Genomic DNA, 27938 nt, shown 5'->3' with positions numbered 1-27938 from the left:
TGCAGATAGTGCAGTTTATTATACTCAGATGAAGAAGTAATATGATGTCATATCAATGAAAAAGAATTAGATGAGGTAAAAAGGACTTTTAAAAAATGGTCATTGTTATTACTTACTAAGAAATCTACTTTGGAATTTGATATTACACATGTTAAATTTTTTTTAAAAAAAAAATTGTTTGTAAACCATATGAGGCTAGATTATTGAGATGACAAGCTTTATATAAAAATTATATTTTTTATATTGTTATTATTAGATCTCGTGAGAATATTTTTTCAAATTTTCTAACTAGATATGGACAACGCTGACGTTGATATCATCATGAAAATGCAGAAGCATCTGAAAGAATACCTTGAAATGCTTCAAAACGAGTTTAACAAGCTGGTCATAAATACAAAATTTGCGGGTATGCTACAACAAGTTGATAAAAGCACAATCTCTGATAGAATAACAAGATGTTTACGTGCTTACACTCAGTTATAGCTTTTATTGCAAAATTTTATCATTTGGACTATCCATAAACCATTGGATTCTCAAAAGAAGAGTTTTCGAGTACATAAATCTATAGCTGGAGCAGAAGATTCATGTACCCCTAGCACAATTGCTAAGCGAGGTAATTTTCGGATGAGTCGGCTCAAGCAAAAGTTGAGGCTCTGGATTCTTATCCCGAGTTATCAAGGCAACACATTACTTCGAGGATTGAATAGGGAGATATCGATCTTAAACCTCAAATTGACAACAGTAAATCTAAGATTGATGCCAACGAATCTATTCTCCATTTCAGATATATTAGCATAATCGAGAGAAATTAAAAACGAGGACATGAATTAATTCGGCTACTGGTCGGGTTGATATAGTAGGAAAATACCCTAGAATCTAGATGAAACTTAAGTCCTATCCTAAGGATCTTAATATTTGGTATGATTTTGGGGCTCTTGCCTAAGTATATATTGTATCATTAAATTTTTCGAAGATATATCTATTACCAAAATGGATCTAGAGAGTTGTACATGAAACATGGTAAAATAAAGATTATTTGTGCAGATTAAACATTATGGAGCTATACTTCTTCAGTGCAACATCGGAACCAGTCGAAAAGACTCACACACGAATTTCTATTTTATCAGGCTTAGAAGGCTGGACACCCATGCTCAATCTTTTTTTTCTTCAAATATCATCTAGTAGATAAAGTGCACCTTGTTGACACTCAGTGAAGATGATGTATCCACCATGAGAGCATGTAGATTATGGGTCTGTCTCATAAAATCGGACAAAGTCAAGTTTCCATCAAATTCTACCAGAATTCAATTAATGATCTTTCATGTTGAACAGAGTGACATGGAAAACTACTGTGAGGGCCGTTATCATAATCATGATTTATTAACATGAAATCATGATTAATCAGTAAACAACGAAAAAAGTGAGTTGAAATTTTGATTTTGACCTTATAAAATTCCGACATGACCTTCCAATAAATATGACAGACTAGAAAATCAAATATTCAAAATAAACAACATATACCCTCAATAAACACAACAATATAAAAAAGTTTCGGTCAGATACAATCATGACATATACAAACAAAAAATATCATAGATCTATGGCTTGATAATAATATAATACAATCCTTCAAACATATGCATATAATATCTGAGAGACGACAACACTATGCAGTACCTAAATACAACTGAGCCAACTCTCAAAGAGTTTTGGTACTTCTTGATGCTTCCTCTCGAGCACCTGAGATCGAACCTCTTGTACCACATGTCACGTCCACACACAAAAGATGCGACAGCCCCGTCCCGAGAGTCAGAAACCCCAGTATGAGACATCAATAAACCACGATATATGACATAAAAATGCAATGATGTCATGTAAGAATGCAATGCATGAATAAGTGCAAGATATAAGGAGTCAAATAATCGATGTCAACAATCATACATAATCAGATCGAGCTGGTCTACAACTTAGCGAACCGTGCCTGCGATATGGTCCGACCTCGAAGCAAGCAACTACCTAACCCGGACTAAATCAAGGTAGTCAAACATCTCCATGACACAATATCATATTATAAACAGATCTCAATCGAAATATAACTGAATCTCAATAGCACACAAGCTCAATATGATATGTTCAGTGGTATTGGTGTGTCTAACTAAAACAAAAATGTGTGTGGACAAAAGAAATATTTTATTTTATTTTGCTCATAAATTACTCATTGATAATATGCAAGTCAGCATATAATATCACATAAATCAACAAATAGAAAATAAATCATACAAAGGGTCATCAGACGCCTCTGTCAGAAATCATGAAAATAGATCATCTCTACGTACCTCAACTAATTTATTAACAATTTAAATCTTCAAGAAAATCCTGAAAATTCCAACTCAGACATATCACCTAAATATTAATTTAAATGATCTGATTATCATATTATAAATTCTACAATCATTTAAATACACTAAAAATCCAATTTCAACTATTTAGAATTTTAAATTTCTAAAATTTCAATATTCGATTAAAATACTTAAAATCAATCATTTTTATTTTAGTTTATCGAAAATATTCTTTTCACGCTAAATTAATATTCAAGCGGCTAATTTTCTTAAATTCCCACACTTTACATTATATATATAAATTCATAATATTCGAAGGAACAAATCACCTCATGATATGAGCTGGAAATCGAGCTCGGAATGTTCAAATTCAGAACGAAAACTGAGCTAGGTGGTGACTAACGGCAGATACGACAACACTTGGCTGGAATCGCTCAGAAAGTGGCTGGACTCGTCAGAAAGTGGCTGAACTTCGTGAAATCTTATTTCTTGTAGCTAGGCCGAACCATGAACGACCAAAACCCAAAGTTTTTCAAGTTGTCCGATGAAGAGGGGCGACAAATTTCCGAAGGGTTTTTCGGAGTCATGATTTACCTAGAAAAAGTGGCATCAATGGGAAAGCTGGCGTCGAGGGCTTCTGAATATGTATTTACTCTTGAATTCTGGTGGCGGACGCGGCAGAATCGCTGGTCAAAGACTAGGCAAGGGTTTGAAGAATTCTTTGAAATATGTGAGAGGAATGAGAAATCAGATGGTGATAAGGAAAGATAAAGATGAGACATAGATATAGCATGTGTGTGTCCAGGGTTTCCACTCCGCCGTCGGTCGACAAATGGTGAGCTAGCCTCACCTCTCTATTCTCTCCTACTCATGTGTTTGTTAATTCTTTCAGTTTCTTTCTCTGGCTCCCAAGAAAGGCGCCAAGCTTCTCGCTGCTGCCAAGAAGAAGCCGGATAAAGTGGTCAATCCACTCTTCGAGAAGCGTCCTAAGCTATTTGGAATAGGAGGGGCTTTGCCACCCAAGAAGGATCTCCATAGGTATGTCAAATGGCCTCAAGTGGTGCGAATTCAGCGCGAGAAGATGATTTTGAAGCAGCGATTGAAGGTTCCGCCGCCCATTCATCAGTTCTCCAAGACCCTGGATATGAACTTGGGTTTGTTTCCCTTTTCTGTTGTATTTAATTTACATCTAGTTCTAGTTCATGTGTTAGATTTCCCGTGTATTAGGTTTCATTCGAGCATCACGCATGCATTGATACACTCATTTGTTCAGATTTTAATAGGAGTTGAGTGGTAAACATTATGCTCTTGTTGTTTTGAGTTATAAGTTGTAATATTTAGGTACTTTTGTGTTGGACTTGGTATCTACTTGTTTTATATTGTTGATTGATTGATTGGTTCTGGGGTATGTATAGTATTCTTCTCCTCGATCTGCGTAACACTGTATTGAGTGGAATCCAGCATGGTAACTGATGACTGAAGCATTCTAGCTTGCTGATAGGAAATATTAGCCTTAGTCAAATCCTCAAATTATTTTTCTTCGGATTTGCAGCTGCAAGTTTGTTCAAGATGATGCTCAAATACAGGCCCGAGGATGAAGCTCAGAAGAAAGAACGCCTTCTGAAAAGAGCTCAGGCTGAAGCTGAAGGGAAAACCCCTGAAGTTAAGAAGCCTATTGTTGTGAAATATGGGCTGAACCACGTGACTTATCTGATTGAGCAGGTGGGTCTGTTATTCTGCTTCTCGATTAACATACTTCATCTGGTAAGTATTAGCACCAGGAAACTGATGTTGCCATCGAACTTCTATCACAGAACAAGGCCCAGTTGGTTGTTATTGCCCATGATGTGGATCCAATTGAATTGGTCGTATGGCTCCCTGCATTGTGTAGAAAAATGGAAAGTCCATACTGCATTGTTAAGGGCAAGGCTAGGTTGGGAACTGTAAGTGATCTTAGTCTCTTGCTATTTGTCTAACCCAAGGTAATAATTGTCATACCAACCTAGGTTTGCTCTTCCATGGAACTTTTGTGCATATTGTTCATAAGAAGACCGCATCTGTCTTGTGCCTGACCTCTGTTAAGAACGAAGACAAGATGGAGTTCAGCAAGATTTTGGAGGCTATCAAGGTAAGTGTTTTGTCATAAAGAACTGTATTTTTTTTTCAGCTATGAACGGCTATATGCGACAAATTTATCGTTTGATTGCTGGGACACCCTTTCTGCAAGGTTCAAATCTGATGTGTTTTCTATGTGTCTGTTACAGGCCAAATTCAATGACAAATATGACGAGACCAGGAAGAAGGTGGGGAGGAGGTGTCATGGGCTCAAAATCTCAGGCTAAGACAAAAGCCAAAGAAAAACTTCTTGCGAAGGAGGCTGCCCAAAGGATGACCTGATGGCTTAATGTGAAATATGTGGATTTGCAGTAGAGCCGAATAAGAATAAGTTTTTTAATTAGGCGCACCGTTTTTCCCAGATTTTGGTCATAAATTTTTTTTTTCCAGTATTTGTTTTTATACTGTGTGCTTTTGATATAACATTAGTTAAAGTAGTGACGTAAATGAGGTATTTGAAACTCGATTCGTTTGAGTTCGTTTAATGAGATTAGTTAAGATAAACTAACCAAGCTCAAGTTTACAATATTCAGCTTGTTAGCTCGTGAAGTTCGTTGGTAAACTAATGAGGCATTTTTTACATGAAAAAATAATATTTTTGATATTTGATTTATTGATTTTGTATGTTACTTATAAAATATATAATATATAGGCAAATCTAATAAATATATTAATTAGAATAAATTTATAATTTTACACGTTGCTTATAAAATATATATATAGCCAGATCTATTAAATATATTTATTAGAATAAACTTATAAATTTTAATAAAAATTTTGTATTTTTTTAAAATATATAATTTGTTTTTTAATGAATTTAACGAAGATTTAAATTTATAATTTATATTTATTAAGTTCGTTTAAGTACGATAAAAGTTTGAATAAGTTTTTCGTTAAATAAAGTTCGAGTTTGGTTTGATTATAAATGAGTCAAGTTCAAACATTCAAAAGTTCGGTTCGATTACATCTCTAAGTCAGCGGTATCGTTACTGATCTTGTAATAATATTTTACTGATATTGCAATCACAAAAATATGTTGAGGCATGGCTGACAAGTTGAACTCTCATTTAGCTTTTCTAGCCGTTTGCTTGAATCCTGCTATACTTTTTTTTATTGTAGTAGGCTCCACTATCTGATTGACGTGTTGTATCCCGAGATTGATTGACGTCGAATGAAATAAATGCAACCAGATACTTTTTTTGTTTATCTTCTTTCAGCCTTCATTGTTTCATTCGTTGAAGTTTAGGTAGCTGGATATTTGCAAGGTGTTAAAACATCCTAAATTTATGTGTGTGTGTTCTAGTGTAGATATCCATCCTAAGTTTGTGTGTTCTAGTGCAGATATCCATATGTGGTAGATGATAATACTTGCGGTTGACAAAGTATGTGATTGGGAACTCAGGTTCTACATGCCTCGACCAAATTCAATATATGTGAAAATTTCAATGAATAATCCAATTAAAATATGCTAAAGTCGTGAAGATATTCATAGAATATTATAATTGGTCATTCTAAGGGACTGTGAAAAATGGGTCCTTAACAGTTGTTTCAAATGAGCGAAGCCTTCAGAGAAATTTTTACACACCATTAGTGATTATCCCATAGAACATAAACTTGGATGCTGATATCAAAAGGTATAATGTGACAAAGTGCAGGCATCGTAAAGCAACCAAAAACGAAAACCCAACAAAAACATTTCTAGCTACTTCCAGAAGGCCTGAAGTACATGCAGATGGGTGGATTTATCCTTAAAATAGAAAGAATTGCAGATGGTATAGTCCATATCCCGTCGCCGCATATCAAACCTGAAGCAACAGCACCAGCGTAATCCTCCGCATCCTTCTTATTTATTCGCTCCCACACAAATAAAATCACAGTTCCAACGAACATGTCAATAGCAAAGTAAGCTCCAATGTAAAATGGGATTGCCATCGCCATAGGAATAGGAATATACCGCGAAATATGTTTTGGGGTCACATCTCTCAAAAGATTTATAGCCAATGCAGCAGCGAAGAAGCCACAGCAAATGGCGAGGCAATGATTGGGAAGTTCAGAGAATCCCTGGACTCCCAATATGGCCATTTCCCTGTAAATAACAGCATATGGTGCTTTGTATGGGCTATCAGGAGACCCAATATCAAAGGCACTCCAATACATCCAAAATGTGAGGGGTGCAATTACACACCCCATGGCTGTTCCAAGTAATTGGCTCACAAACATAGACTTAGCCGAAGACAGAGTCAGGTAACCCGTTTTAAAATCCTGCATTAAATCAGCAGCTGTGGATACAATAGACATCATAACTCCACAAGCTGCCAAACCAGCTATAACCCCACCATTGCTTCCTACGAGTGATGCCATTATAAAAAGACCAATCTTTCCATAAGTTGAAGCCAGGCTCCAGTCTGTTAGCCCACAACCATATGAGTTGCAAAAAGCGAGAGCTGGAGCAATAATGTATGCGCAAAGAACCAGATACCACTTTAGGGGTGGAAAGATCACTGGCATAGTGGCAGTTGATATAGCTGCCAAGATAACATATCCAGAAGCGGCAAACCAGAGATCAATCCTATCTCTGAGGAAAACTTCATCTTGTTTCTTCTGATTTGCTAATAAATTTGAATTGCTGCCATCTATCAAATGAAAATTTCAAGAAGGAATTTTTTTTATTAATATGTATGCCAAATTGTAGGTCATAGTATGCTTAAAAGTGAAATTTCCGAAGTTTCATCAGCTCACGTATAAATTAAATTAGATATTTATAAAACTTGAAGATATAAATCTCACCAATGGATTCCTTGACAATTGGAAGATTTTCTTGTTTGGTGCTTATCTCCTTGATAGTCACTGATACTATTTTAATCAAATTGTAAAGCCCATCCCCAAGGATAACAGCAATTGCTATGAAGACCTAATTAATCAGGTAAAACCGGTCAAATAACAAAGGAAACTTTTTTCCGGATAGCAAAAATTATATCGCACACAGGACATAGGTGAATGGAGTCCTGGTCTGGGAACAAGCACAACAACTAGCCACTGGTAAAACAATTTGAGCACGCACTTCATTTGAATAAAACTTCTACAGCTGAAGCAGTTTATCTATATTGGGCAATCAGTTCATCAATGGAATAAGTGGTGGATACATGAGCTTAGATACAAGCATGGGCCACTTCACCCCAAGACCGAGCAAGGTGAATAAACATCACCAAAAATCAACTGGGGTAACACATAATTAACGACTTGTATCCTTCATTCTTGTTCTTCTCTCAGTTTAGTCTTTTAGGGTTTCTATGGAAAAATACTGTGCATATTTTAGTACCTTATAACCATAGAGACCTTTGAAATCATTGCTCTCAAGACCAGCTGGATACCAATCACCTGCGTGCTGTGAAATGAACGGCCAAAGAATACCCCATGATATGATAGCTCCAAGGAGAACGGAACAATTGACTAAATGAGGGCAAATTAGGCCGCATCCAATATAAGTAGGACTAAAGTCAAAATAAAACCTGCAAGAAATGAATTTTGAATCCATGTCCCTAGAGCATTATCAAGTCATTTATATTATAAGTGCATTTGGGTTGGAAATAGCACATTTTCAAAAGTATAAAATATGATATAAAAAACTACTAATAAAATTGAAGGAAGGAGGTTAGTAGGTTACGTATTCTTGAACAGCATCAATCCCAGGCTGGGGAAATTGTCAAATCCACATGAGTCACCAATGCCACTAAAGAACCATTTAAAGAAGCTCCAGCAGAAGCTTATGCTCAGATATTTCCCAAGGCAAGCAACCTGCTTCCTGAGGAGCGGGGGGGGGGAGGGGGAGGGGGTGTAAGGGGTTCAAGATTTTATCAGAGATCTAGTCCACCTTGATAGTGACTGAATCACAAAAGCATGGACAGGATAATTGCACATACATCAGCAAGAGCAAATATCAAGTACAGAAATTCAACACAAACTACCTACAACAAAGTTCTCATCTTTTTTACATATTAGTTAGAATTGAAAGTTTCCAATATAATGTTCTCCAGTTACAAAACAGAACTCATGATAGAAACAAAATTACCATGATAAAGAACCAAGAAAGAAAAAGCAAACAAGTAAGGCATCCAATTAATATCTCGAAGGGAAAGTGGATCAGACATTCAGGAAAGAAGCTTCGAGCTACTGTGAAACAGGATAGATAATCTTCCTGAACCATGATTATCATGAGAAGCAGCGAAAAGATACAAACACTCTAATTAATAGAAATTAACCTTTTTCTGGGTGCTACTAAAAATTTACTAAACCGTGTTGGAAGCACCAAGCTATATGGAGTCGATTAGCTTTCCCGACATAGTGATTATTGACCAAAAGAAATTAGATTACTGAAACCTAGTATCTGTTGATTGTTTACCTGGCAAGCTCAGCTCCAGTACTTGTGTGGAAGCTATTGATCAACATTGCTGTGGCAGTTCCACTTGGGTAGGTCAACTTATAACCCAAGACCATAACCTTAAATTACGAAAAAATGAGATACTGTTAAGGGAAAAAACAGGTAGAAAAAGTTTAATTAACAAGTAGAAGTCTGTTCCAATTACAAAACTCGTGTCACCGAACTCTGGTCAAGACTTTTGCTCAACAAAATCGTGACTAAGTTGTGATCCATAATAGCAGTCACAAGACTCACAACCAGAAATGTTAAAGGCAACTGATGCTTCTGTGAACTTATGTGATTGGTTCATAGAAAATGAATGCAAAATTGAATCGCGATAAGAGCCCGGAATACCAGAATTACCTTCCGAAGAGGAGCCAAACTAAAAAGTCCAAGAAAACTAACAACAAACATAAATCCCATCATCCACAATAGACCAGGATCCTTTATATCCTCAGCTCGATTTCCCGGGTAACCTTCACCGATCAATTTATATGTTTTCTCATCCATAGAGAGCAAATATGACCCAAATCCCCCTGCCAATCAGCATTTAAAAAAGTAGCCCAAAAAAAAACAATGATATAAACTAGCAACAAACAATGACAAGAAAATATTCCGCCCTTATATATTAGGGACAAAAGCTCTATGACTACATTAGAGAAAAAATGGATAAAATTGTTGTACAAACTCAGACCAACAAACTTTGAGTAGATTGTCGTATTAAGTTTCAAAAGAATTCTTTAAACATCTGAAATGGAAAACAGAAAGCGAAAATAAAGTCACAATAGAAGGTTCATATCTGGACAAACAATAACGACATGTGTTAGTTATAATTACCACTAAAGGCGAGACCGTAGCAAGCAACTACGCACGTTTGAATGACAGTGTTCTCCTGGCGGGTAAAAGGCTGAACCCCAAATCCAAATCTGGATAGAAGCCCAGTCCACGATTTGACGAGGAAAAAACCGAGCAAACCGGCCGCAACATTAAGCGAAGGGATGATACCGACGGTTAGATTGAGCTTATGCGTAATCACGCAGAAAAGAACACCTAATATAGCGCTGGCCACCAGCCCCCTGATTGTAATCTGCTCCTTCCATTCTGGGATTCGTTCAATTTCATGTTCAACTTCAGGCAACAGCAGCGGTTCCGTGATTTCTACAGCCGCGCCGTGCTCTGTTTCCATGGATCGTGGGCTGTTGCAATACAAAGCAAATCAAACGACGATAAACACAAGACTGTTGATTGGATGAGATCACAGTCGCGTCTCCAAACTATTTCTTGAATTTTGAAATTTAACAAAATGACGTCACCGGCTATGGTGCCGTCGACTCGTGAAATGAGCGAATAAAAATGTTTAATCTGAAACTGGAGGCCCACCATTGTCAATTTAAATAATTATTATTTCTTTTTACGTAGTAATTTCAACCTTCTTCCATCTATGTCTCCACATGATAAATTCTTTGATCGTGCTTTTTTTACATATGATAATTTTTTATGTGTTTAATTTTTAATAATTCGTACAAACACGCCTTGTTTGAATACTACTGACCGGAGGAGATGATTACAACTGTTCTCCTAACCCGTCCTGAGAACGAACATTCAGAATGTTCGCGTCTTATCTCAATGCTTATTTTGAGACGTGGGTCACGAGAATAAAATTAAAGTAATTCAACGTTCTCAACTTATCTATAACATTCTTTTGTCTTAATCAAGAGAAATAGTAAACATTTAAAAGAGTTTCAAATACTATTAAGCCTTACTTTTTTCCCCCAAAATCCTTCAAGTTGTTGTGCGTTGAAATTGTCGACCGTCACACTATATTCTTCTAATATCGATCTTTTCCTGACATTTTCATGCTTATCAAAGTTCTTACCCATTCTTTTTTCTGATTATCTGTCTTATTTAGGTACAATTATTTATTCACATGCTCTATTTTTTATTTGAGTTTCAGAAATATCTAAATGAGAAATTTTTTCATTACTTTATAATTTTTGAGACAACAAATGGAGAAATGAGGGAACATCTTCTCGACATTGTAATAACTCCATGTTAATTATATTTTATTTGACAAAATTTAAGATTGATTATTTTAAATTGAATAATTTAAAATAATTAAGTTAAATAATTAAAATGTGTGCTTAAAATATGAATTAGAAAACATAAAAACTATAGACAATAATAAAAAATATATTCGAATTTAATAACACGCATATATTGAAATAAAACAAATATAATCAAAAAAATTTTAACCCAAAATAATAAAAGATAAAGCTTACACAACACATCTATATACCATAAATTAGGGGTCTCAAAATAAGATTTGATCCCTCAACCCGTCTCGATTCGATTAGAAAAAATAAGGTCTGAGTTTGAGGTTTTTGGGCCCGGTTCAGATCAGGTTAGATCTGATATCTGAGCCGAAAAAAAAATATGGTTTGGTTGACCCAAAAGTAATCGGGTTGGGTTGAGAAATACAAGAAATCTTGATTTTGATGATAATAAAACTTATTATTGTGTTTCTAACATATTTACTTAAGTGTGAAGTTGTTAACTCAAGTTGAAAACTGAAACTCGAATTTAACCGAACTGAAAATCTGAAAAGTTTCAGTATTTCAATGATATCTCCCAACTCATTATTGCAAATGACCAGTCGTCAAGACGATTGAATAGAAAATTCAATTTGGGACAAATCGTATATGAAGTTAGTTGATCAAAATCGGATCAACAAGAATAATGTTCGAGCAACTCACAGGAGATCTACATCGTCATACAGTTAAACCGCCCTGTCAAACTTGCGAGATATGCCAAGATGTACTAATCAACACCCCTAACTTGGCATACATAGAGATGTAACATTATATAACAAAAATGACACAAACAACCAGAACGGGATATCACAATCTCAGTGCTCACCTCGAGGGCTACACTAACAACACCATTGATCAATCTTAACTACGATTTCAGGTGTTTCAAGATAAGCCTATCAGTCACACCATGATCCCGAGTTATACAACAATCATTGACGAATAACAATGAATAATAGTAATTGGTCAACAAGAACGATAGGGTTCAATATGTATGTCATCACAGTATGCCATATACTAAATGCCATATAAACTGAACATATAACTCAATAAGGCATTTATCAACTCAAATGATTCACAAAGTCACATAAACAACAATCACAACACATAGTAGGTCTTTTGTTAGACGGTTCAACACTGTCCCATATAAATCTGTGAGAGGTCAACACTGTCCATATTAAAATAATAAATAATATTTTTTGCATAAAAAAGTTCTTTTTTATGGGTGACTCAAATAAGAGATTCGTTTCACAAAAAATTGACTCGTGAAATTATGTCATAAAAGTTTTTGTGTACATTAAAATATAAAAAATCACAAAATATTTTTTTATCTTAGATGTCATATAATAATCATTTAAAAATTCAAAAACACAGAGAAAGAAAAGAAATTGTTGATAAGATAAAGGTTATTTTAGGCAAACATAAAATTAACCTGTGATTTCATTCGGTTAGAATATGAAGCTCTCGTATTAATAGATATAATTTTTCAATTTTTTTTTAAAAATAGTTTTTTTTTTTTTATTTTGGTAAGATAACTGTTCATTAATATAAATATAATACTTTTTTGTTTTTAAAAAAGAGTTTTTTAGGAAAGTTGAAGAAGATTGGGCCCAAGTAGAAGCCCATTAATGCTCCATAAAAAAAAACAGGATTAGGGTTTATAGCCATTCCTGAGGTTGCTGCAGTTGAGAAATGGTGAGTCTCCCCTCAGCCTCATTCACGTCCTCACGCGTAAATTCTTTTTGAATAATATGGGTTCTTCTTTCAGGCTCCCAAGAAAGGCACGAAGCTTCCTGCTGCTGCCAAGAAAAAGGCCGAGAAAGTGGTCAATCCACTCTTCGAGAAACGTCCTAAGCAATTCGGAATAGGAGGAGCTTTACCACCGAAGAAGGATCTTCATAGATACGTGAAATGGCCTCAAGTGGTGCGGATTCAACGGAAGAAGATGATTTTGAAGCAGCGGTTGAAGGTTCCGCCGCCGATTCATCAGTTCTCCAAGACCCTAGACAAGAACTTGGGTTTGTCGCCCTTATCTAAATCTTTTCGTTTTAACAGTGTATATTTTTTAGGTTTGTTACGGAAAGGGGCAGCGATGTAAAGTTCGTTCTTTTTCGTGTTAATCTTCAATTGATCCGAATCTAGTCGGAGCTCGTGAGATTTTTATTCCCATTTTTGGTTTATGTGACTCTGTTCTATGAAGTGATGGTGACCTTGTTGCAGATGTTTTCATCTGTTGTGTTTAATGATTAAGATTGATATATGATTATACATTTAGTTCCAGTCCAAGTTATAGATTTCATTCGAGCATGATGCATTGACACATTAATTTGTTCAAGTTTTAATAGGAGTTGAGTGGTATACTTTGTGCTGTACTGTTGTTAGTGTCGTTTTGAGTGATAAGTTGCAATATTGAGGTACCTTTTGTTGGACTCGTATGTACTTGTTTTACATTCTCGATTGACTTGCACTGGAGGGATGTAAGGTATTCCTGTCCTTGATCTGCTGAATACTGTATTGACTGGAATCCATAATGGTAACATATTACTGAAGCATTCTAGCTTGCTGATAGGAAATATTTTGAGGGATACTCTCAGTCAAATACTCAAATTATTATTTTTTGGATTTGCAGCTTCAAATCTGTTCAAGATGATGCTCAAATACAGGCCTGAGGATAAAGCTCAGAAAAAAGAACGCCTTTTAAAAAGAGCTCAGGCTGAAGCTGAAGGAAAAACTCCTGAAGTTAAGAAGCCTATTGTCGTGAAATATGGACTGAACCATGTGACCTATCTGATTGAGCAGGTGGGTTTGTTATTCTGCTTCTCGATGTGCATACTTCGTCTAGTAAGTATTAGCACCGGGAAACTGATGGTGCCATCAAACTTCTATTGCAGAACAAGGCCCAGTTGGTTGTTATTGCTCATGATGTGGATCCGATCGAATTGGTTGTATGGCTCCCTGCTTTATGCAGGAAAATGGAAATTCCATACTGCATTGTAAAGGGGAAAGCTAGGTTGGGAACTGTAAGTGTTTTTTATCTCATGGTATTTGATAAACCCTTTGTATATATTTGTGATACCAACTTAATTTTGTTTGTGCATGGTATTTTGCAGATTGTTCACAAGAAGACTGCATCTGTCTTGTGTCTGACCTCCGTGAAGAATGAAGACAAAATGGAGTTCAGTAAAATTTTGGAAGCTATCAAGGTAAGAGATTTACCAAAAACATGCTGTAAATTTTCTGCAGCTTCGAACAAGCTCTATGTGATAAATTTTTATAGTTAAATTTTTGGGTCACCCTCGCCCCAATGTTGATATGATGTGCTTTCTCAACTTTTCTCACAGGCCAACTTCAATGACAAGTATGATGAGACTAGGAAGAAGTGGGGAGGGGGTGTTATGGGCTCAAAATCTCAGGCTAAGACAAAAGCCAAAGAAAAACTCCTTGCAAAGGAGGCTGCTCAAAGGATGACCTAAGGGGGGTTTATTGTCATATATATATTTGGTTGAACCAAATGAGAACTTTAATTGTTTGTGTTATTTCCCAGATTTTAATAAGTCAATGTTTTATTTTCGATTATCGGATTTTCTTTGCCTGCTTTTGATTCAACATTGGTAAGAGGGAATCATTATCCAAGTTTTCTTGAATGAAGATCTCTGAATGACTCGAAAATATATGGTAGTAGGAATCATCAAAATATAATTCACGGGGTGACTTCTTAGTCTCTCATGTGTTAATATTCCGTTGCTGCTTCAATTTTCACCCTGATTTTTTGCACATTTACTAAGAAAATTAGACGGTAAAAACTTATTTCTTCTTAGTTATTGGCTCTTGATGGCAGGTGCGTGATCGATATTCATATATATAGTTACTTTTTTTTTAATCGAATGCCTATTTGTTAACATAATGTATTATTGAAAACATGTTAACGATATAATTTTTGTGTGTAAGCTATTGTGAAACAATTGAGTGTTTTATTTGATGCAACATGATCTTAAATGCACGATGCAAGTTATAGTATATTGTATAAAAATACAGATATCGTTTCACCGAGATAATATTACACGAATATTATTTCTAATTATGTATTCTTTAGCAACACGAATATGTAGGCTTATAGTTGTATTTTTCCACATAAAAATAGAAATAAGATAAAGTATAAGCCCAATTTTATGAATAAGACTGCACAAAAAGCCTCCAAGGACGGTCGTGATGGGTTGATTCCCTTGTTATAGAATTAATTTTTTTTATAAATATAATTATATCAAAATAATTATTGATCATGGACAATTAACAATTCCAACATTTAAAAAATTCACAAGTCAGATTCCATCAACATATTTCATCATCATGTGTCATGAAGAATAATTCTCCTCTTACTCGGGATATTTGGTCCTCTCACAATATAATAAAAATTGTCATCATCAATGGGTAAAATTTCATCAAATCCTAAAAGAAAAACACTTGGGGTGTATGAATTTAAGTCATCGACAATCTCAGATTGGTTGATCTTACTTAAATAATGTATTTTCAATGGAGGATCAATAGTTCAAAACAAGGTAATATGGTACCCAATATAATGCTTACTCAGAAAGAGAGAATCTAGATCAGTAAATATCTGACAAGAACTACAATCATAACTCAATAATGACCCAAAGAAGGTTCCAGCATGTAAATGTGAGCCTAGAACACTACCTTCGTACATACACTTACATTGACCAAAGGAAGACTTCTGCAGTGCTCGCTTGCCATCCTCAACCAGACAACCACAATCTTAAATTTGGCTGCAATCCAATTCATATTGCCATTCTTGTGCAGCATAGCATAACAAACTTGTAATGCACTATTCCGCATGCAATATCCGAACTGGATTGTAATGGAAATAATTTTTTCTCCCATATGGCCAAAGTTCTATATAGAAAAGTTATTCCATTAGGCGCAAATCCACGGACTATGATATAAACACTTCTTCAAATAGTGTCAAATTTCAAGTTTCAACTTTGTTGTTAGCAGCACATATTTCAGAATTCAAGCCACTTATGAAACACACATCATCCTTGAATGGTTGGATCAGATTGTAATGACAAAAATATAGCACAGATTAGCAAAAGTGTAGTGTTTACATAGAGAATGAACTTCTCGTATGCTGTATATTGGGCAACACGAAAATTAATTTGGGTTTGGGTTATCCAGACTATGGAGGGGAAAAGCTCAGAGCGGTCTATTAAAAATCATTTTATGCCAAAAAATTTGTCCAATTTTAAAGAACAAAGGAAAACAAGAAAAGTGTATATTAGAATTTATTGCTCTATAAACTCATAGAGACAAATTTACATAAAATTTTCATTAAGAAGAAGTGAGCACTATAAGTGGTCCTAACACACAAAAAAAATGCGAATGTTGATCGAGGTTCTCAATGTTCTTCTATGCTCAACTTCATCTTAGATTTTTCTACATTAAGTTTTCCATTTGTGTACAAAATGATGAAAATGTACTCTTATCTGCCCCCCATTAACAAGTCTATAAGTTCTCCCTCTTTAAAATCAATCCTACTTTCCATATCTACCTACATCTCTTTTTAGATTCAACCATATTTTCCGGGATAAGCATTTCTGATCTGCCCACTCTAAGGTTCAATATGAAGGTCAGTCCAACCACTTCAGCATTTGGGAATGCCAAGCTATATGAAGTTATATCTCTTTAACTTTTATTTTTTGGTGCAGTTTCTAGGTTTGATGCACCGTAAGATGATGCAAAACAACACAGAGCCAGTGAAGTATTCCATCATTGGTAACTTCCTTAAAGAAAACTTGTTCCAACTTTGTCAAATTCATAACAGTTGGAACTTTACTTTTTCCTACATTCTCTCTTCTCAATTCATTGCTTTAAATAAGTTGAACGAAAACTTGTATCATCACAGTTCATATATGAGGTAATCAACCTTTCTTTTTATTTTTTGAAATGATCAACCTTTCTTATTTTGACCGGACAAAAAATTGCTATACATAATACAGGAAAAAGTTGGTCAGCAATAAACCCTAGTAACGTATCCACAATGTTGTAGAAAATGTTATCCTTGCAAAACTTTTATGTTTTAGGATAAATACCGAGATGGTAGGTTTCCTACAATATAAATATCAGTGTAAGAAAAAGTGGATGAAACTAACTGTCACCAGACTAACAATAAATCAAGAATCTCATTTATTTTCTAATTTCAGGAAACCTGTCCAGTTGTTTCTAGTGAAGACATCATTAGATGAGTAGAAGTACTACAAAAAGTCTATCAAAACATTATCACAAGCAAACATCAAATCTCAAAAATCTTTAAAAAGATATGAAGCCAATGTGGAGGAAATGCTCTCCAATGAAGAACTGTTTGAACCTTTTGATTTTCTAGCAATCGGAACTTTTGGTATAGAACCACTCGATGCTGGACCCCCGACACCAACTCTTCCTGCACCATTTGAAAAGCTTACCGACCAACAGACACGGACAGATGTAACAGCAAATGACCTCAAACTAATAAATTATGAGATAGAAAAGTTCCTAGAAGCTGAAGAGAAAGGAAAGACAAATGACACATCTGAGAGGAATGGTCAAGAAAGAATGATAATCCACAGTAACAAGCCCATAGAAGGAGGCATGGAAGTGGTGGCATGCCCTCTCCAGAAGTACCTCTTTGCCACTTCAATTGAGCAGGCTGAGACTGAAACGAAGACACAGAAAGAAAAGATTTCCCTTGGAGAACTCTTTACAAGGCATGACGATGTCAATGATCCTATAATGAAATGTGAAGAAGCAGAACTGCTAACGAATAAAGGAAAGGTAGCTCGTATCATCAAGAAAGTTGTGAAGAAGTTTCACTCCTCAGTACGTAGCTGTCTAGATGCTTCTAAGAATGATGATGAAGTACCCCTGGAAATTAAGAAGAAACTCTCTAAGGTCCGTCCACTCTTACCAGATCTGACATCTATGTAACAGAGCCTTTCATCTTTGTGCTCCTGCAAATGTTGGATCAGTCGCAAAGTTCTATGGATTAACTATAACAGCACATTAAAAACTAATTAAAACTACATTTTATTGAGTTTCATAGTCTTACAGGGTTTTCATATTTCATGTAAAAACAGATTTCAACCAATGTTTATTTTTTTAGTGTAATAATTTTTTATATGGAAAAAATGAAAAGGATTACATGTCAACTCAATGTTCTCCATTTAGAACAAGAAGCTGGACCTAGCAGTATATTACTATTAAGACGACATACTGACTTTAAACATCAACAAGGCTATTAACAGATTGTCTGATACTTTTTTTAGCTAAGCCACTTTGAGTTTGTTATTTGACTTTTAAATGCACCCACCCAGAAAGAGAGAGAAAAAAAGACATTTATGATTCATAACTTTAGCTTAAATTATTTAAGAAATATTTTATGAAATTGGTAGTTAATAAAACTCTAGAGGCTCGAGATTATGAAAAGAATGTTTAATAGCTACAGTAGTGTATGTCTCACTTTCTTGTGGTGCTGGATGTAGGTCATGAAAATGTTTCACAAGAAAATTTACCCTGAAGAGATGAACGGAAAAAAGTTCATTAAGCTGCAAAAAGGAAAGAAAAACAATGAGGATGGTGATCGGATTGGAACGGAAAAGGAAAATAGAGGTTTGCTAAATCAGCTACCAAAAACAACAAAATGAGCACGAAGAAATTATCTTCTGATAGCATCCGCAAAGGTGCTCCAACCGAGCATGGATGGCACGGGCATTGGATTAAAACAGATTCGAATTGTAAGATGAAATTTGAAATATAGAAATTGCCATCTCTTCTAGGCTTGTAGGATCGTATAACTACATGTTAGAGTAGATGCCCTGCAAGCCAACTGTTGGCTAGGGATTTTATTGACTCAAGCGTAATAAACAATCTTTATTTTAATATATAATTCATTATTTCATGATTTGTTATTTCTTTATCTGTATACCCATGTTATCAAACATAGATAAAGACCTTGATTATACTTTAATACAAATGAATCGTAATTCGATGTTGAAACTCGTTTGTAAATACTGTATGATCTAAATTCGTTCCTAGTCGATTCAGCCGCCTAAAACATGGATAAAGGTCGCTTGAGCTCGAGACTAGCATCTGTGATGTTGTGTACTGCGTTTCTTGGTAAGGGCATAGAGATGTCCAAACATGCAGATGGGTAGTCATATGATGATTATACCGAACAACCCTCCCTCGGACTTTCCAAGTGATTATCATTCATCGAGAGGATAAGTCCATGGTTATGATTGTACACCATTAGTCCTTACGACCCGGGACAACACTGAGGCTCTATATGCTAGGTCTGGACTTTGACTCGTTTACCGGCTCCAGGAGAGTCATCAGGTGACGAGATTGGGTACAGTTGCGACACATGTAGGAGCCAGTGCATTGTAGTCGGGGATTCACCGCTCACCTACAGATGTGGATATCCTATGTGATCTGATGAAATAATAGTGCATGAAATCTCTGGCCAGAGTATGAAATGTATGTCAGAGAAGGAGTTCTCCAACAGTACATGTGGTGCCACGATTTATAGTTATCACATAGTTATCGAATCAATATGCAACCCTCGATGAACCAATGGTTGCAGATTCGATCGGGATACATGAGATGAAGGGACCGTACTGTACGTTGATCATAATCGACTGATTCTTGCAGGCACTATCAGTGATACCTAGGGGATCATGGGGCGATGCTACTAGACGCTCTTACCATGATCCGATGGGTGCAATCAGAAATGAGTTCTGACATTCTTGATCAAAGTGTTGATGAAAAGAATGGGGCTAACTAGGGTAAGCCCGAATAAAGGATTATGTCTTGAATCACAAAGAGTTGTGAACCCACGGCTAGCTGTATCCCTGAACCATTGAGGGTCACACAAGTACTGGATTATTTTTTGTTCCCGTTGAGATAATAAATTCAATGAGTTGAATTTATAAGAAATAAGTTTGATATGATCAATCGATAAGCTTATAAGTAAAGTTTATAAAAGCTTATAGAAATTTTGAGAGCATGACTGTTGAAGACAGTCAAAGGGAGTGCATATGTCTCATTTAGACAATGATGTTCTCGTAAATATATGTATTTAAAGAGATCTAGATTGGCTATAGTTCGCATGCATTTTAGAATCTTTTATTAACTTAATTAATTAGATTAATTAAGTAAAGAAAAGATTAGAAAAATAATAATAATAATTTATTATTATTATGCAAGCATGATTCGATGGAAATGATTGAATAAAATAAAAGGAAAGCATTCATTCGGTTTTTTTTTTGGGAAATTAATCTATAGTTGACTTAATTAAATACATTAATTAAGTAAATGATGGATTAAAGAAATAATAAGAATATTTTATTCTTATTGCATGGGATGCAATTTTCCTTCCGAGGGATTTGACCGCATGGTGATGATTTTATTGTTCTTAAAATTCCATCTCCGCTGATCCCGGAATAGTTGGAGCCCAGTGATTTATTCACCAAAGTTATAACAATTTCTAACATCCTATGAATGTTTATATTTGTTAAATCATACGAGCGCCTAAAGCAAAATTATTTTGTTTTTCAAAATAAAATAAAATTTTTAAATCTTCCGCTGCGTTTGGGCGCGTAGAAAACCAGATCCAACACTACATTTATCTGACTCTTTTAAAATTTTCTTTTTCTGAATCTTAAAATAGACTTGATCTTGGAGCTGTAGAGGCAAAACTATTGGAAGCAAAGAAAAGCAGTCCTCATCCTTTCCAACCGGCAATGTTTATTTTGGTACAACAGGAGTCTCTCCTCTTCTGTTAACTTTCCTACGATGTAATGGAGTATTGGATGGTAATGATGTAGTTAATTATTGGTTATTACATACAAGTGAGGTTGAGTGCCAAAAATGAAAAATCAGATACAATGTCAAGAATCAAAGAACCTTATGTTGGATGTGTAAAACGTTTGCGTGTAACATTATGCGTAAATCTCAGCTTTTAGCCAAGGCAGAAAAATAATTATTCATCTGCAAATTAGCCAATTGTTAGAAAAGATGTTTTCATGTAATTTAAGTATTGAGGTTGACCAGGTGCATGTAGGTAATAAAGTACACAATAGTTTTTTATTTCAGTCATGTAGCCCCAGTAGCTCATAGTTGGAAGAACAGTAAAAACTGTGATCAATCTCGCCATTTCCACCAACTATTTATCATCTTAGTTCAAGCTTCTGTTACAACATTCACGTTTGTAATATGTACGGTAAATGAAACGAGCATGCACTGTCGCACCACTACAAGTCAGGATCTGATCAATCTTTTTGATAAATTAAAGTAGAGACAAATGAGCTTTTAGTATTTAATTGTTTTACTCAGCTGAACGATCCAGTATAAACAAATTCATCCACAATAATTTAGACATCATAACACGAGAAAAGTAAATTATGACAATTTATCACATAACGACTCGAGGGTTCTAACATCGGCTGATCAGGGAAGAGGCACCAAGCCTTTGATGATTCAGAAGTCAGCATAACAGTTAAAGAAACATGGATCTTGTTTCGGAACATAAATAATGTCCGTTTTTTTAAACGGGACAACAATTAACTGAGTAGCCTATAAATCACAACAAAGATGCAATTGCAAATACCAAAACACAACCTGCATCACTCAGATTTTATACACAACAATCATTGTTATTTGTTAGCATCAATCATTCTGATTGGAGTATGTGTCTATCATCAAACCACCATTGATTCACCATGACTAACATAAGAAGCGGGGTTGCATGATAATTCCACTAATCAGCAACTATACACCAAATTTTTGAGAAAAAAGTAACTAACTCCAAACATTCAGAATTCCACCTTCAAAATACATTATAAGCAGTAGATACATGATGGAAAAAACAAAGGATCAATTAGTCTATAACAATTGACACAGATATGTTCAAAATTTTTCTTATGGACTACACTTCAGCCATGCTCAACCTCCTAGATATCGAGAAGCTCTAGTGCTTGTTCTCTTTGGGAATGTCTTTCTCAGGTATCTCCTTAGGTTTTGCCTTCTCCATTTCCCTGCATTAACGTCATGCACAACGGACGGGTGAAGGATTCAGGCCCACACCCGAAAAAAGTATATTTTGGTAATAAAAACTTGAATACTGTTACAAAAATATGCAGATCGTCATGTTCCTAATAACACTCCTCATCAAGGAATTTTGATAATTTTAATCAGCATTTCACCACCGGGTAAAGTTTCACTTCAAAGAAACAAATAACCTAAACCCATTTGGATGGCCTTATCAAACCAAAGCATCGAAGCCCTCATTTCGTAACCTATCTTCTATGCTAAAAATTACGCAGTAGTCAAAAAGCATCGATTGCCTAATATTAGCAATAAATGGATTCATCCAGAGAACCATAACCTAACAAAAGTCGAAAACATAGTGAAACATAACAAAAGTGAAAGGAAAACAACGAAAAACTAATTATCTTCGATGCCAAAAAAAAAAGCAATAATTTTTAAAGGAACATACTTGGCGGCTGCGGTAGACTCTTCTTCGAGCCAGTTACGGATGTGACGGACGTTGCGGCGGAAGATTGAAGCAGACTGTTTGACGTCACTCCTCATCAGCAAAATCACGGCGCTTACTCCGGCCACCGTCAGTAGGAAATTCGTCAATGCCATTTCACAGGAATGAGTGATTGTTCGTAAAGCTATTGGAAGCTTGAAATTGTCCAAATGGAATAATATTTTTTAATATATTTTATCATAAAAATAAAGTATGGGGATAAATTTTAAGGTAAATTGAAAATAAAATCTCAAATAAAAACATAAATTTATCATAACTCTCTACATCCAAAAAACTTTGTTTAAACTCCCTAAAATGATAAAAATGACAAAAATACTCTTATATTTATTGATTATATTGATTGATTTATTTTGGACCATAAATGGTATCAGAATCTATGTAAAATAATTTCAAACATACAGCAATATTATTGTTGTATAATTAATTTTTTAAGGAGAAAGGGGTGTTTAATTGAATGACTTGGCTTAGTTATTAAATTCTAGCATCTTCACTGTGAGTGGATACTGAATAAGACGGATGTTTTTAGATTAGAGCTAGCCATGGTGTTATAATCAGGGATGTTTCCTTTCATTCTACAGTTGCTCGAACCAATCGGAGTGAGCCGGTGTAAATTTTTTTTAAAATTGTCTCCTTTAATCTTTAATAACAAATATTTTCCAATGCACTATTCTCACTAGTTTTGTATATTTAGTAACAGAAACATTTGCTAGGTATGTAAAAAAAAAATTCTAATTCTTTTACTGTTACATCTCTCATTTCATTGTGGTTTTTATATATTTTAAAGAATTTAAAATCCATTTTCAACTCTAATCATCTCTCATGATCCCCTCGAAATAGTTTTGGTTGTGGAAAAACTTATGTCTTACAAAGTCAAGGATTCACCTAATCAAAATATAACAGACTGACAAGTTGTTGGCTTGTTGCTGATATACTGTGGTAAACTTTCATAGCGTATCAGAATCAAGCAAAGGCAAACATGCAAAGATGTAAGAGATGATTGAAGGGATTCAGGACTTTAATTAAGATATTATTAAGCTTCCATCTCATTTTTAATGGATTGTGAATGACACTCCACCTACCACTAAGCCATCAATTGATTATGTATCTCTATTACACTCACAAGGTAGGAACTAAAAAATACGCAGTTTGAAGAAATATGTTAAATCAATGAATTTTCATGTCTAGTTAAGCATCCAAATGAGTTTAAAACATGTGATTTTTTTTTACCTTTGTTCCACCATACATCTTTGTTGTAATATTATAATGAGTTGGGTCACACAGTTTATTGATTATCTAGGGCCTTTGACCACTCTGATTGGCAATATTATTTTTACTGCACATGCAAAAATTGTCCATATACCCATTAGCAATAAACTAATAGTACTAGCTAGTGGGTTTCATTGATCAAGCTAGTTGTAGGCATCTTCAACTGGTGTACGTGAATCACTGATTTGATTGCTTGCTATTTGGGCTCGTGAGTTTTTTCCAAGAAACAAAGAACATGCTTGATTTTTGCTACTTTCTTGAGTAAAGCATAGTTAATAAATACGCCAATTCTATTAGTTGTGTCACTTTCTCTCACAACATAAATAAGACAGCAACCGAAACAAGCTGAAAAAGGATTTCTGGAAATTATAGAGTAATTCTTTCAAGAATTGACGTGCAAGATTTAAGTTTTCTCACGAATGGAATTACAAGTTGGCAAGTCAAATTTGACACTTGACAATCCCATAAAGCTTCTCTCTTTATAGGTAGTTATTTCACTTCTCCATCGGATAATACCAGAAATGCCTTTAAAACAAACCATCAAATAACAGTCACTCGTACGTATGCAAAGAAAATAAAGTTCAAAATTTGATATTTGCAACAATATTAGCAGCTTGAGCCTAAAAGTAGCACTTGGGCCAATATGGATGTCTAGCTAATAAAAAGCTGTGAAGACCAAAAGGGGATGAAAAAATATGAATCTATACAAGGTTGTTTACAAAATTATTAGGAATTCCGGGACAAGATTCTCGAATTTAGGAAAGACTAATGTTTTTGTAAAAAAAATTGAGATCCTTACTTTCTTATGCTTAAACGAAGTAGCGGTGGGTGGCTATTAATCCCAAGATTGCTGATTATTATTCTTGAAACACCCAGCATGAATTGAGAAATTTGATGCTTTTTAAAAGGTATCAGGGATTTGTTTGCTCTTAAAGTCCTATATTCACTTGGTAAATTGAATATGGTACTTCACCCAATAATTCATGATTATTACCAAAACAATTTATCACTCAAAACTCTTACAAAAGAATCATTAAATTCTGAAGCTCGCCGGGGTGCATCCCATTCTTAACTTATGTTCAAGCCATGCACAAATGAATATTAAACCGTTGCCAGAGCAAGTCTGTGTAAGATCATACTATTCCAAACCTTAACCAAAAAGATATTTAATTTAACAAATTGACTGACTGACTGACCACATGCAAGTCTTTTAAAACAATAATCAAACCATTATTTAACGAAAAAGAAAAATAATGAAAATATTTACCTTAGCGGAGAGAAGATAAGTAAGAGAGAGAGCCGAGAGCGGCCGACTTTTAGCCGGAGAAGAGAAGTGAATAGTGTATTGATAGGTTTGCCTTATTGGGCCTGTACTTGAGCGGTCGGCCTCATAAGAGGTCCGGGAAATCAAAATTTGTTCCCAAAGCAAGGCGTTGATTAATCTAAAATTGTGATAGCATTCAATTTTTATATTTTTCAGATTAAAAATTATATTTTTTATTTAGATACAACGAAAGCTCAACAGTTATTTTTTAAAAGAAGGGTTTCAATAAAATGATTAAACAAAGTCCCCAAAGCAAACATCATCAGAAATCAGTACACATCAACGATTAACTAAAACATCAATACCACAAAAACACCAAAAATGGATATGTCTCTTAACATCAACTTACCTGTTCGCAGAGTACACAGACGGGAATAATTTGTCAGAGTACAAGCTCCTAATCCCCTGTTAATTAACATTAAAACATAAACAAACAACAAATCAACGTCCAAAATTGGTGATTCGATTATAATAATCACACACAAAGTAATTCGAGAGAGGAAACCTCGAAGCGAACAGGAAGAGAGACGTAGAAGCGGAACATAGGTTACATTTTCAAAGGAGGAGAGGTGGTAAGGATGAAATGAGTTGTTATCGGGTGATACGGTGTACGTGGTTTTTCACACGTTTCGTCTTCTGATTGGTGCCGTAGCAAATACGATAAAAACAATCACTGAAGATGAATCGAGAGTCGGTGATTGTATTTCCACACACGGGGTGGGTTTCTTAATGCACCTAATTCGTTCCCGTAAAACATAGAATATGCAAAAGTGGGACGAAGAAACAAAGGAATGAACAATTTTCATTGTTTTCAAACGGAACAATTCAAGATATGCTAAAAAAAACATTTCCCCTCCATATATATCACTCAGATTGGGTCTTCAAGTTGGTGATAAAAACAAAAAACAAAAACAAAGCTATTCCATTACATTAAACTGCGGATCTCCTTATATGGGAAATTAACTATAAATACAAGTAAAACTCACCCCAAGGACGAGATTTAAAGCTTCAAGAACAATCGGCCATCAAACAAACTCTTTGTGGGAAGCTTCGATTTCTCTCATCTGTTTATATGGGATTTCGTTCGATTCTCGTGAGAACTGAAATTGAATTTAGAATCTAGCTAGGGCATTTAAAGATAAAACTATTTATTTTCTTATGGGCTTGGTGGGGTAAAAATTTTGGGCGGGCACTCGATAGCCCAAACATTATACCTGGCAATATAAATAAATTGAATTTTATTATTTAAAAAATAAATCAGTTAATTCAGTTTAACCGGTATTTAACTAATTTTTTTACAAAATTAAAAAATCTAATTTCGAAATTTATTCGATTATGTTAGTTTATTTAATCAGGAAAAGGATGTAAATATTTCCGCTATAAATCTTGCTAAAAGCCGGCCGCTCTCGGCTCTCTCTCTTACTTATCTTCTATCCGCTGAGGTAAATATTTTCATTATTTTTCTTTTTCGTTAAATAAGGGTTTGATTCTTGTTTTCAAAGACTTGCATGTGGTCAGTCAGTCTATCAATTTGTTAAATTAAATATCTTTTCGGTTAAGATTTGTAATGATATGATCCTACACAGACTTGCTCTAGCAACGATTTAATATTCATTTGTGCATGACTTGAACATAAGTTAAGAATGGGATGCACCTTAATGATTCTTTTGTAACGAGTTTTGAGAGATAAATTGTTTTGGAAATAATCATGGATTATTGGGTGAAGTACCATATTCAATTTACCAAGTGAATATAGGACTTTAAGAGCAAACAAATCCCTGATACTTTTTAAAAAACATCAAATTTCTCAATTCATGCTGGGTGTTTCAAGAATAACAATCAGCAATCTTGGGATTAATAGCCACCCAGACGCTACTTCGTTTAAGCAGAAGAAAGTAGGGATCTCAATTTTTTTTTTTTACAAAAATATTGGTATTTCCTAAATTCGAGAATCTTGTCTCGGAATTCCTAGTAATTTTGTAGACAGCCTTGTATAGATTCATATTTATTTTTCATCCCTTTTTTGGTCTCCGCAGCTTTTTATTAGCTAGACATCCATATTGGACCGAGTGCTACTTCAAGGCTCAAGCTGCTAATATTGTTGCAAATCTCAAATTTTGAACTTTATTTTCTTTGCATACGTACGAGTGACTGCTATTTGATGGTATGTTTTAAAGGCATTTATGGTATTATCCGAAAGAGAAGTGAAATAACTACCTATAAGTAGAGATGCTTTATGGGATTGTCAGGTAGTGTCAAATCTGGCTTGCCAACTTGTAATTCCATTTGTGAGAAAACTTGAATCTTGCTCATCAATTCTTGATAGAATTACTCTATAATTTTCAGAAATCTTTTTTCAGCTTGTTTCGGTTGATGTCTTGTTTATCTTGTGAGAGAAGGTGACACGAGTAGCAGAATTGGCGTTTTATTAATTATGCTCTACTCAAGAAAGTAGCAGAGACCAAGCATGTTCTTTGTTTCTTGGAAAAACCTCACGAGCCCAAATAGCAAGCAATCAAATCAGTTATTCACGTACACCGGTTGAAGATGCCTACAACTAGCTTGATCGATAAAATTCACTATTAAATAAGGATAGATGAATAATCACATACTTATCTAATGTTTGGTTAAAATTTTAAGATATATTAATAATCATTTTGACCCGATTTAAGACCTAATTTTATGATTAATTGTTTGATTATTGATCTAACAAATTAAGTTGGATAAGTTATCAACACACCATAAATTACATTTTTATCATCTTATCTCTTATGAAAATAAATATTTATTA

General features: G+C 34.8%; 5 protein-coding genes across 5 annotated transcripts; 3 read left to right on the top strand and 2 right to left on the bottom strand.

Moving 5' to 3' along the window:
• The first annotated feature begins 3154 nt into the window (after positions 1-3154).
• Positions 3155-14560, top strand: LOC142549903 (large ribosomal subunit protein eL8y-like). The gene is made up of 6 exons (XM_075659127.1): positions 3155-3493; positions 3892-4061; positions 4154-4282; positions 4346-4467; positions 4604-4642; positions 14339-14560. The coding sequence occupies exons 1-4, from the start codon at positions 3421-3423 to the stop codon at positions 4409-4411; spliced, it is 438 nt and encodes a 145-aa protein (XP_075515242.1). The 5' UTR covers positions 3155-3420; the 3' UTR covers positions 4412-4467; positions 4604-4642; positions 14339-14560.
• LOC142549897 (putative metal-nicotianamine transporter YSL6) lies at positions 6057-10231 on the bottom strand. The gene is made up of 7 exons (XM_075659119.1): positions 9709-10231; positions 9235-9407; positions 8854-8951; positions 8119-8256; positions 7774-7963; positions 7242-7365; positions 6057-7087 (listed from the first exon to the last, which is right to left on the bottom strand). Exons 1-7 carry the CDS (start codon positions 10055-10057, stop codon positions 6153-6155), a joined length of 2007 nt encoding a protein of 668 aa, XP_075515234.1. The 5' UTR covers positions 10058-10231; the 3' UTR covers positions 6057-6152.
• Positions 12698-14560, top strand: LOC142549901 (large ribosomal subunit protein eL8y). The gene is made up of 5 exons (XM_075659125.1): positions 12698-12976; positions 13588-13757; positions 13850-13978; positions 14069-14161; positions 14300-14560. Exons 1-5 carry the CDS (start codon positions 12904-12906, stop codon positions 14429-14431), a joined length of 597 nt encoding a protein of 198 aa, XP_075515240.1. The 5' UTR covers positions 12698-12903; the 3' UTR covers positions 14432-14560.
• A 1315-nt stretch (positions 14561-15875) lies between these two features.
• On the top strand, positions 15876-18798 carry LOC142550314 (protein LAZY 1-like). Its single transcript, XM_075659539.1, has 4 exons — positions 15876-16888; positions 17220-17897; positions 18488-18581; positions 18629-18798. Exons 1-4 carry the CDS (start codon positions 16628-16630, stop codon positions 18760-18762), a joined length of 1167 nt encoding a protein of 388 aa, XP_075515654.1. The 5' UTR covers positions 15876-16627; the 3' UTR covers positions 18763-18798.
• Positions 18799-22045: 3247 nt separating this feature from the next.
• Positions 22046-26107, bottom strand: LOC142549902 (uncharacterized). Its single transcript, XM_075659126.1, has 5 exons — positions 25653-26107; positions 25497-25552; positions 25091-25265; positions 22501-22691; positions 22046-22389 (listed from the first exon to the last, which is right to left on the bottom strand). The coding sequence occupies exons 1-5, from the start codon at positions 25689-25691 to the stop codon at positions 22371-22373; spliced, it is 480 nt and encodes a 159-aa protein (XP_075515241.1). The 5' UTR covers positions 25692-26107; the 3' UTR covers positions 22046-22370.
• Between the last annotated feature and the right edge of the window lie 1831 nt (positions 26108-27938).

This window comes from Primulina tabacum, chromosome 6, assembly GCF_025594145.1.
Source record: "Primulina tabacum isolate GXHZ01 chromosome 6, ASM2559414v2, whole genome shotgun sequence".
Classification (NCBI taxonomy): Eukaryota; Viridiplantae; Streptophyta; class Magnoliopsida; order Lamiales; family Gesneriaceae; genus Primulina; species Primulina tabacum.
The sequence above is the reverse complement of the archived record's forward strand: the minus strand, read 5'-3'. Positions and strand labels throughout refer to the sequence as shown.

What these genes read in the sequence shown, in the direction of transcription:
- LOC142549902 (XM_075659126.1), bottom strand. Translation starts at nt 25,691, where the DNA reads ATGTTCCGCTTCTACGTCTCTCTTCCTGTTCGCTTCGAG. An exon ending in TCTGTGTACTCTGCGAACAG is followed by an intron (nt 25,266 to 25,496) that starts GTAAGTTGATGT and finishes TCACAATTTTAG; the next exon opens with ATTAATCAACGCCTTGCTTT. An exon ending in CTTATCTTCTCTCCGCTAAG is followed by an intron (nt 22,692 to 25,090) that starts GTAAATATTTTC and finishes GACAATTTCAAG; the next exon opens with CTTCCAATAGCTTTACGAAC.
- LOC142549901 (XM_075659125.1), top strand. Translation starts at nt 12,904, where the DNA reads ATGATTTTGAAGCAGCGGTTGAAGGTTCCGCCGCCGATTCATCAGTTC. An exon ending in TGACCTATCTGATTGAGCAG is followed by an intron (nt 13,758 to 13,849) that starts GTGGGTTTGTTA and finishes CTTCTATTGCAG; the next exon opens with AACAAGGCCCAGTTGGTTGT. An exon ending in AAATTTTGGAAGCTATCAAG is followed by an intron (nt 14,162 to 14,299) that starts GTAAGAGATTTA and finishes CTTTTCTCACAG; the next exon opens with GCCAACTTCAATGACAAGTA.
- LOC142549903 (XM_075659127.1), top strand. Translation starts at nt 3,421, where the DNA reads ATGATTTTGAAGCAGCGATTGAAGGTTCCGCCGCCCATTCATCAGTTC. An exon ending in TGACTTATCTGATTGAGCAG is followed by an intron (nt 4,062 to 4,153) that starts GTGGGTCTGTTA and finishes CTTCTATCACAG; the next exon opens with AACAAGGCCCAGTTGGTTGT. An exon ending in GCAAGGCTAGGTTGGGAACT is followed by an intron (nt 4,283 to 4,345) that starts GTAAGTGATCTT and finishes ATACCAACCTAG; the next exon opens with GTTTGCTCTTCCATGGAACT.
- LOC142550314 (XM_075659539.1), top strand. Translation starts at nt 16,628, where the DNA reads ATGCCAAGCTATATGAAGTTATATCTCTTTAACTTTTATTTTTTGGTG. An exon ending in TTAAGAAGAAACTCTCTAAG is followed by an intron (nt 17,898 to 18,487) that starts GTCCGTCCACTC and finishes TGCTGGATGTAG; the next exon opens with GTCATGAAAATGTTTCACAA. An exon ending in AAAGAAAAACAATGAGGATG is followed by an intron (nt 18,582 to 18,628) that starts GTGATCGGATTG and finishes TTGCTAAATCAG; the next exon opens with CTACCAAAAACAACAAAATG.
- LOC142549897 (XM_075659119.1), bottom strand. Translation starts at nt 10,057, where the DNA reads ATGGAAACAGAGCACGGCGCGGCTGTAGAAATCACGGAACCGCTGCTG. An exon ending in ACTGGAGCTGAGCTTGCCAG is followed by an intron (nt 8,257 to 8,853) that starts GTAAACAATCAA and finishes CCCGCTCCTCAG; the next exon opens with GAAGCAGGTTGCTTGCCTTG. An exon ending in AATTGTCAAGGAATCCATTG is followed by an intron (nt 7,088 to 7,241) that starts GTGAGATTTATA and finishes TTCATTTGATAG; the next exon opens with ATGGCAGCAATTCAAATTTA.